This window comes from Poecilia formosa, unplaced genomic scaffold (assembly GCF_000485575.1).
Source record: "Poecilia formosa unplaced genomic scaffold, Poecilia_formosa-5.1.2 Scaffold155, whole genome shotgun sequence".
Classification (NCBI taxonomy): domain Eukaryota; kingdom Metazoa; phylum Chordata; class Actinopteri; order Cyprinodontiformes; family Poeciliidae; genus Poecilia; species Poecilia formosa.
The window spans coordinates 1,479,815-1,489,811 of record NW_006800094.1 but is presented as its reverse complement, the minus strand read 5'-3'; the positions used below and the strand labels follow the sequence as shown (position 1 = coordinate 1,489,811).

The window sequence follows — 9,997 nt, the reverse complement described above, 5'->3', positions numbered from 1 at the left end:
TAGATACTCTCTTGTATCTAATGTAGAAAAAAAAAAGAAAGAAACAAAAACAAGCTTGGAGAAGCTCAGGTTTCACCTCTGGTTTGTTGGAGCATCATTACAGTTCATTTGTTATCCACAATGAGCAAAATGAAACTGTTCTGTAGAAACATAAAACCTCTTGATTGTATAACCTTTGAAACTGAAAACACCAAATTTTCGTGAGCCAGGAATATGTTTTCCTAAAACCAACGCCCGGATACGTCATATCAGCGAACGGCAGCTCGTTTATTGGACCTAACATCTATTCATCTGTTGAGATTCTGCGTGGGATTTGTTTCGTCAAGGTTGTTGTTTCTGGAAGAACCTCTTAAGTCTTGAGTCTTTTTAAGACTTAAGTCTTGAGTCTTTTTAAGACTGGCGGGTTTTCTTTAAGGACTGCCTCGAGCACTAATTTCCAAATGAAGAACTACCAGCCACCAAAATGATGAAGAAACCTTAAGGTATCAGTGTGAAACCTAATACAAAATGTCTGAAAAGAGATGAAACAGTAACAGTAATATGCTGAGTTTGTTCAGTAAAACACAATGAGAAATCATGGCAGTGGAAAGTGAAATCATGGCAGTGGAAAGTGAAATCATGGCAGTGGAAAGTGAACATCTTAGGCATTGCATTGAATTTTACAGTACCAATTGCTTGCCGTTCTCTTCTAGGAGGAGTCCTAAAAGTCCCAGGAAACAACCGAGAGTCAGCTGCAAGGGACAGAAGATTCATGTTAATCAAAAGCTCTGATGCTTTCTTTTTCAATGTTGGCTCCTTTCCAAGAAAAAAAAATCTCAACAAAAGCTTTAAAGCTGCCTGTGTGGCGCAGTTCTGACATTGCATGAAAAATGTGTGACATCGTGATGAAGGTAAACAAAACTCAATGCAGTTATAGTACAAAGATGCAGTAGATGCTGCTGTTTGAGGAATATCAGAATACACTGAATGCAAACAACAGCAGTAGAATGTTAATTACATTTCATAACCATTTTATATTAAAGCTGTGTCTGAGCTAAACACCTTCGGAGGCCAGAAGACGAAACGTTAAGCTTGTTGCGACGGATTGCAACTTTTTGACACTACTTACAAAAACTCCTGACATGTAGCCCGTCACGTCCAGGCTCTCTGCGCGCGTTGTTGTGTAGGCTCCCAGCACCACCAGCAGCAGAGACAGACTGAGCATGCTCAGTACCAGCCACAGAGCTCTCCGGACCCTCAGCACCACCTCTGTGAACCACAGAAGAAACGACGAACTTTGATCATACTACCAGGATGAATAACACACGACACTATGTAAAACAAGCTGTACTCCGAGGAGCTTTTAAAACTCCTGTTCTTCTCAGATATACAAACTAATTTGAAAATGATACACTTGTTCAGTCATTAATTGCCCAAAGTTACTTGTAAGTGATCTATGTGAATTTTTTTTTTCCACCATCTGTGCAAACACTTGGCAGCCTTCTCTCCTTCCATGTTCACATCTGGGCACATCTGGACACATCTCAGCAGATTTACAACAGGGAAGCGTTTGATTACATCAGAAATAGTTTAAACTCAGATTTTAAGATGATTATGTTAATTCACTCTTACAGCTTTTGGAAGGAATTGTTTCTAGATTGTCCAAGTACAGGAAAGCAGACAATCAATTCCCCACATTTGGGCAATTAACTTTCAATTACTTTGAAAAAAAAAAAAAAAAGGATTTTCCTAAATATATATTCTTCCAAACATAATCAAAGCCCAAAGTCTGACACACGTGTGAACATTTAAAACTACTACTAATCGACCACATTTTTGTTGGCGGGAAGATCTGTGATGAAAGAGCTTAACCATTTGTGTAAATACATTAATGAGAAATTTGAACTAGCCAGGTGTCATGCATGAAAACCCAGAAAAAAACATGAGCTCACATTAATTCACAGTGGAAATAAGCATCCAAAGATAACTAAAGTTATCAGAAACATTTGGCTTTTTTGAGGAGGAATAACAATAACTGAAAAAGTGTACAAATAGATGTATGAAGCTTTACAGAGAAATACCTGCATAAAGCGAGTCAGGGAGTACCTTAAGCACTTTCTGGGATAAAACAAATTGCAGAACGAAAATGTAATTAAATTAAAACGAGCAATCATATCAGCTCTCATGTTAAACTTTTGACAGAAATAACTTTAAAGTTCATCCAACAAGCTAATAAACATACATTAACTCTGTCACAATAAAAACTGTAAATATAAGTAGAAAATTCACATTCAGTTTAGTTACACACAATATGACCTGAACTGAATTTGGACCACATTGGATTCAACTTCAAATAAATTTGTTTACAAAGTCATTTATATGACATGTAATTAGGTGTTAAACAAATAAACCACATAATAGCAAAACACAACGGCTACGAGGATGGTAATAGGTTGCTTGACCTTTTGTCAAATACCTTTCAGACTGGATAGTTTGGGTAACATCTACTAGAGTTTCATCATCTGTTACTGACAATTAAGGATCCAGAGTGTTAAACGACTTTTGAGATTGCAAAGTTAAAGCTTGAATTACAAAACAACTTATCTACTCCACTCCTGTTAAATTACCTGTCGGTTTGTTCATTATGTCTTCCTCCTTGCCTGCAGGTCTTTGGGTCCTTGCGGTCATGATAGTATAAGTGCCTCTAAACCAGTCCACAGTGTTTTCCCTAGGAGTGTAATCGTCCAGATCAGCTGGCTGAAGCTTTGGTGAGAACCTTTAAAAGTCTTCAGTGTCCAGAGAGACGGGGGAAACATGAAAGCTGCTGCTGCTCCAGCAGTGAGCTGCGTACAGAGAGCTCCAGCCTCTGAAGCATTCAGGGGTAAAAAGAAACTTGAGACCTTTTTTCTCTCTTTCCCGGCTGTCATCATACTCCAGGTGGCAATCTTCAAAGAAAATTATTATGAGGATGTATCCAAACGAGCATCCTGAAACTAGTGTAAGTGTTGGAAAAAAAAATAAATCACATAACATTCATTTTATTACAGTCTTTTACAACTCCTTGCTGTGAATTTGGATGTCTGTCTAACATTTGTTATTTAAAAGATCTTAAAAGTAAATGCCCGTACTCAAAGGGTCATTTAATTTGAGATGCATCTCAATGAATTAAATAAATCTTTCACATTTTTTCTTTCACTAAACTTTCCACCTTTCCACCCTTTGCATGAGGAAGAGCCAGCTTCTTCCTTTTGTGGTTATTTTAAATGAAACATACCTTCCAATGTGTATATTTATTAATCAACATTAAATTACTTTACTTTTTTTTTTAACTATTTGAAATAACTGCCAATAGAAGTTACACATATGTTATTCAAATTGCTGAAATAAGTTAACTTTAAGTTAATACAACAATGTAGATATTTATAGTTTGAAACATTTTTATATGAAAAGGGTTTCCACTTAATGCCTGGCAAACAGCGTCCTCTTCCGTCGCTATAGGAACAAGACGCTGGCTAACATGGTTAGCATTAGCACAGCTGTCGTCCTTCCATTTTGTGCAGCTAAGCTAACGCCAGCTAGCACCGTTTTGCGGCAGAGATGGATGACGGTGACGAGCCGGGTTTAGTCCTGTCGCACAGCACCTCTTCGGGCTCTAAGTCGGGTGGGGACAAGATGTTTTCCCTGAAGAAGTGGAATGCAGTAGCCATGTGGAGTTGGGACGTTGAGTGCGATACTTGTGCCATTTGTCGGGTACAAGTAATGGGTGAGTCTGGATGAGTTGTTAGCTCAGCTCTCACCCACGGCTAATGAAGCTAACAGGTTTGTAACAGTACAAATGAAGCAGTAACGCTGTTCGCTTTACGTTTTACAGACGCCTGCCTTCGATGCCAGGCGGAGAATAAACAAGAAGACTGTGTTGGTAAGATACTTGACACAAAAAAGCACAATTTACTAATAGCAGTAGCTGTTAAGTTAATCAAACAAGCTAGCGTTGGCTAATTAGTGGGAGCTGTCAGGAAAAACAACATTCAGCCTGCTAATTACAGAAACCTGTTTAAAGAAATTCAGAAGAACTCGTTTTTTTTTTAATGAGCAACAGCAGCATATGCTGTTTCAGAGCCCAAGAAAGATAAACGGAGTTATTTTAACTGAAATATGTCGTCAGATGTTACGACTATAGTTCTATCCCTGTTTGAAAACCCTGTAGAAACAGCATGATCTCAGACAAACACTCATTGAAATTCCCTTGCTACTGCTGCTGCTACTGAGTGTTATGGCAAAATACAATCAACCTACAATTCCCTAGTTCTATTTCTAACAATAGTCATGGGATTCTGTAATTAGAGAATTATTTGTGTTTGTGGGGCTACGATTGCTGTGCCATTCCGTTATCTAAAAAAAACAATAGTAAATAATTGATATCCTCACTTTTATCGTTATCACAATAGTACCACAACGTACTGTGATGAAACTTTATGTCCATATAGCCCACCCCAAACTTGTAAAACAATTGCTACTTTTTTTTTTTCACCCATCTCCCTGATATATTTTCTGTAAAAACTATTTCCTAAATAGTTTTGTCTGGTGTAGTCATTGAACTCAGCAGGTTGTTTGTTTTCTGTCTTTCAGTCGTATGGGGAGAGTGCAACCACTCCTTCCATAACTGCTGCATGTCACTTTGGGTGAAGCAGAACAACCGCTGTCCCCTCTGCCAGCAGGACTGGGTGGTCCAGAGAATCGGCAAATAAGCACCACATCCAGATGTACTGTGCACAGATGCACCAGAACATGGTGACGGACTTCTCACTGATCCCGGCAGTATGTCCTGCATTGTCCTCTCCCTTTCAATTGCATGTTTCCGTTATACCTGGTGTCAAAGGAGGACAATGGACACAGCTAGAGCTGCACAGATTCGTGGCTGAAGGGATCACACTTCAGAATAAAGTGTGTTGGAGCGTCATGTTAGCTTTACATTAATGTCTGCTGTGGTGTTTGGCACAACGTGAAAATGGGAGTTTCTTCTTTAAGGATCAAGGATTGTGAATAACTGTGATTCAGATACTCTTTAAGAATAAAATTCATACAATTCAAATAAAAGTGTCAAAGTGTGACAGATACTTCATTCAGTCTTGAAATTTTCAGTTATTTGTCAGAATAGGACTTTGAGTTTTAAAGTATATCACAAATAATTAAAACCTGCACACTGAAACCTTGCAGCTTAATTACATTCTGATTCCAGTTAGATGTTTGAAATTCCCATTCTGTCTAGCATGCTCCTCTGAGCCTTTTATAGACAAAAAAAAACAGCTTTTATGGAGTGTACATGTGGTACTGATTGGTTACAGGTTGGCTTTACGGATGTAAGTGCTTAGGCTGCGAAACTGCTCTACATGACAGGTAACCTTGTTCCCCATTATATTGTGAGCATTGGATTACATGTAAGGCTGGCATTGTTCCAGTGTCAAGGTGTTCCCTGTGGTTATATTTGAAACCCAATGAACGAAGCAATGAACTAAGTAAAAGTTTGAATTTTTGTTTTCAAAAACCAATAAACAGGAGAGTAAGTGGAAGACAGATGCTATTGGCTGGAAGGCTGCATCAACCTTGTTCAACCTGAGGCTGATGTGAAAAAAGAAGCAACCTCAGTGCTTTGTACCAACATGAGTATAAATAAAAATGGCTGTAAGAAATAAGTATTTTTCACAACATAATGTCTTGTGTTTATTTTTTTTTTGTATTTTTTATTTTTTTTTAAATGTAGTAAAAACCTGACTCCTATTACAATAAGAAGGGTTACTCTAAAGAAGTCTGTGTAAACTCATAAATTCAGTGGTCTCCAGTGACTTCAAGGTTGGAGCTGGCACCGCTTCATGTCAGAGTGGCAGTTCAGCGGTTGCACACAGCCACTTTGCATCTCCTAATAATAGACCAGTCTAAATCCTCTTAACTTCAAACCGCATAAGTTGCTTTCCCCATGTGTCGTCTTTGCAAAAACATGCGAGGCCGTGTGGGACGAGGCAGCGAGAACGTTCAAGATGCGGGAGCTCGATGGGCTCTCTTGTCCCTCGATTTTCCAGATGGGCGAATTTAAGTGTTCTTAGTTCAACAGCTGTTTCCCAGTACGCCTCAGGATTTATCCGCCCATGGGTGACCTGGCAGGTCTGGTCAGCTTGGTGGCCAACACAGCCTACCTGGGAGCTCTGGAGCCCGATAGCAACGAGCTAAGAATGCGGCGAGTGTCTCTGACGCTGCCCACGCCAAAGAAGTCCTCTGCTCCTCGGGCAGCACTGGAGAAGACCTATGAGTCACTTTGTGAGCAGCAGCCTATAGGAAGGAAGTTGTTTCAGCAGTTTCTCCTGACCTCTGACTCTCAGTGTGTGGCTGTTGCTGAGTTTCTGGAGGAGCTGAGCAACTGGAGCGTCGCCGAGGACGGAACCAAGGAAAAGGCCAAACAGAGGATACTGTCAAAGTTTTGTCAGCCTCAGTCTCAGACTTTCCTCTCCTTCCTCACAGCGGAGGACGTCAAGGCGTGCCTGTCTCTTTTCAACAAAAACGACGAGGCAGCCGTGGAGCAGATGAGAGAAGCGACTAGAAAATTTCTGAAAGGAAAACCTTTCCTGGAGTACATGAAAAGCCCCTTCTTTTACCGATTCCTGCAGTGGAAGGAGTGCGAGAGGCAGAAGATTACTGACAGATACTTTTACGAGTTCAGGAGTTTGGGCAGAGGTGGCTTTGGCGAGGTCGGTACAAAGCTTCCCATCAAAATCAACATGTTCAAAGTAGAACACAGACAAATTAATAGGCTTTTCTCTAGCTCATTAAAACTACAGCGCAGGGATGGTGCTTTGCAACTTTTACATGTGTCCCTACTTCAACACACCTGAGTCAAGTAATGAGATCATTTGCAGCACTCTGGAGAAATTGACTGCATGAAGTGAGTCAGATGTGTCCAGACTTTTAGATTTAGGGACATGTATCATTTTGACCATATGTTGATTAAAGTAGGTGCACAAATAATTCAAACATGGGCACTCTATTGTTTTTAAACAACTGACGCTTTTTGTTTCATAATCATTTCATTCTTTAAAATCACAGGTTTAAATAAATTATTAAAAGTCCAGATTGAAGATGATATTCTTGCTTAATATATGTGAACTTCTGACCCGATCAGTGTGAGCGCTCATCATGAGATCATCTGTTTGTTGCACGAGCAAAAGGTTAGCAAGAGATTAAGACAAATTTTAATTCACATAGCACAAGGTTTTACTTTGAGTGCTTTGTCCTAATGTCCCATATCTTTCTCAATTTTCTGTTCCGCCACTGCTGGCAAGAAAAAATATCAGCACAGGAAAAAGTCAGCAGAAAGTAAATGGGTAATTACTGCACTGCTGATGATCTTTCAGCTGATAAGCTGTTTGACCCAAAACTGAAGGAATAGGCACCTTCTCATTTGACAATCATATAAAAAGACACTTCCTGTGGTCATGGAAGAAGGGTTAGTCTGTTCCATCAAGCAGAGAAAACATCTAAGCAGATTGCAGAAATTACTAAAACTGTAAGGAAGTGGGTTAAGAACTGTCCAATCCACAATTAGAAACTGGAAGGATAGTGGGGAACAATCATCTCTGAGGAAGAAATGTGGTAGGAAAAACCCCAAATGACTGATGGGTGATGAATCACTTGTCAGTTAAACGATTGGTGACATCTAATTAAAGAAAAACAACAGAACTCAGGGTTATGTTTAATAGTGAAAGAAAGAGCAATTCCACAATTTGAGGAGAACTCAATAACCACTAATTGGTGAGGCTAACTTGAGAAAAAGGCTTCAGTTTGCAAAGCTGCATAAAGATTGAACTCTAAGCAATAGGAAAGCTACAGGAAGTCATAATAATTAGACTGAGTGACCTTTTTTTTTGGCAGCAATGTGACCAGGCAGTGCATTTTAAGATGCTAAAACAATCCGTCGGACGCTAAAAACCAGTCTTGGTATTAAAATGAATCATGCTGCCCTTTTCTGACAGGTGTGTGCAGTCCAGGTCAAGCACACAGGCCAGATGTACGCCTGCAAGAAGCTGGACAAGAAGCGTCTGAAGAAGAAAGGAGGAGAGAGGCTGGCCCTTACGGAGAAGCAGATCCTGGAGAAGGTCAACAGCACCTTCATTGTGAACCTGGCCTACGCTTACCAAAGCAAAACCCACCTGTGTCTGGTCATGACCCTTATGTCCGGAGGAGACCTCAGGTTCCACATCTACGAGTTGGGCAGGAGAGGCATCCGCATGGAGCGTGTCGTTTACTACGCAGCCCAGATTGTTTCCGGTATCCTCCACCTGCACTCTATGGACATCGTGTATCGAGATCTGAAGCCTGAGAACGTTCTGCTGGATGCGAAGGGCCAGTGCCGACTGTCAGACCTGGGACTGGCCGTGGAGCTGCCAAAAGGAAAAATGACTTGCCAGAGGGTGAGTACCGGACATTCATGTGGTTTGTGTGGCTGCTGAATCCTCCTCTACTCGGAGCACAGCATGGGAAAACCCTTAGCAGCTCGTTTCAGACATGGTACATCTTTACCTTCTCTTCTTTACTTTCACCACACGGTTCAGCTGCTATTTCAAGTAGCTTATCGGGAACAGGGACGATGGTGCTCCTTACAGTCGAGCATGATCCTATGCAGCCAAAAGTTACCTCGTTAAAAGGTGCCTGACCTGATGCTCAGCTACAGCCTGCTCTGACTCAGAAATGTACAGCGGACCAGGTGCAGCCTGTAAGCATTAGCTGACTAATCTGCGTCCTACAAATGCCAGAAACATTGCGGGTCCTGCATTTTTTTTTGTTCATTATGATGAGTCAGGTGATTTAGAGCTGGTCCAAACTGAAGGAAAACCCCAAGAGCTCCGTCAGTGACAGACTACTGCATCCTAAATGCACAAAGGAGCGGTGTCGCATATCCTTCCTCGCAGCAGCTGTAAGACTCCCTTCCTCTGAGGTTTACGGTGGTGCCAGGAATGTTGTTGTCATGTTTTGCTTTGCTTTTGTTTTTGCGTTACATTGTGTTATAGCTTTTTGAGGTGTCTGAGTATAAAGTGCATAGATATGATCAAATTTGAAGTATTGCACATGCAGTCTTCTATGTTAAATTAATTGAAGTTGTAGTTTGAAAAATATAATAACAAATGATTAAAATGTGTGAAACTAATTCCTTTTCTTAATGGAAAATTGTCCTTGAGACATGTTAAAGATTTGTTTTGTTTCAGCACCCATTGCAGTTACTGATTAGTACAATTGTCTTTGCCAACATCAGTGTTGCCCCAATTACTAGTCCTTAAAAAAGCTTACGCAGCCTAATTTAACAAATGAACATTTTTGGAAAGTTAATTTATTTTTTCTAACTCAATTTACAAAATGAAACTTCTTATATAGATTAATTACTTATTAGTTATGACAATTTCCCTCTTGCAGTTAATGAAAAGACATTATTTAAGAGAAGAATATTACATCAGACCAATATACACTTTTAGTATAACAATGTGGGCTTAATCAAAAGGATGTTTACTATCCGCCTAAAGTTTGTTATTTTTAAAAGATCCTTTAATTCTAATAAATGAGCCTCATCAGAGCCCAATTCAAAAAGGTACATTAATATTTATGTTTCACACAGAGTGATATATTTTATGCACTTATTTCTACTAATTAGGATAATTATAACTTGTTCACAAATCAGGGAAAAATGGAGCGGGAGATCGACAGAAGGATTGGCGCAGCGTCTGCAGTGAAGCAGGTGCTGTACTGGTCCGTCGTGGTGAAGAGAGAGCTGAGTTAAAAAGTGAAGCTCTCGATTTACCGATCGATCTACGTTACTCATCTATGGTCATGAGCATTGGGTCATGACCGAAAGAACGAGATCACGGATACAAGCGTCCAAAATCAGTTTCCTCCGCAGGGTGGCTGGGCTCTCCCTTAGAGATAGAGTGAGAAGCTCGGTCATCAGAGAGGGACTCAGAGTAGAGCCGCTGCTCCTCCA

General features: G+C 40.3%; 2 protein-coding genes across 3 annotated transcripts in view; both read left to right on the top strand.

The window, feature by feature from the left end:
- The first annotated feature begins 3,487 nt into the window (after nt 1-3,487).
- Nucleotides 3,488-5,100, top strand: rnf7 (ring finger protein 7). The gene is made up of 3 exons (XM_007564166.2): nt 3,488-3,742; nt 3,851-3,898; nt 4,609-5,100. Exons 1-3 carry the CDS (start codon nt 3,577-3,579, stop codon nt 4,725-4,727), a joined length of 333 nt encoding a protein of 110 aa, XP_007564228.1. The 5' UTR covers nt 3,488-3,576; the 3' UTR covers nt 4,728-5,100.
- A 580-nt stretch (nt 5,101-5,680) lies between these two features.
- LOC103146304 (rhodopsin kinase 2-like) overlaps nt 5,681-9,997 on the top strand; it is an 8,418-nt gene continuing 4,101 nt past the window's right edge. For both annotated transcript variants that reach the window (XR_001663634.1, XM_016677430.1), the window contains exons 1-2: nt 5,681-6,719; nt 8,001-8,438. Coding sequence is in view for 1 of the 2 variants with exons in the window: in XM_016677430.1 (XP_016532916.1) it covers nt 6,123-6,719; nt 8,001-8,438 (1,035 nt within the window). In the remaining variant the exon portion in view is untranslated. The remainder of the gene's footprint in view (nt 6,720-8,000; nt 8,439-9,997) is intronic.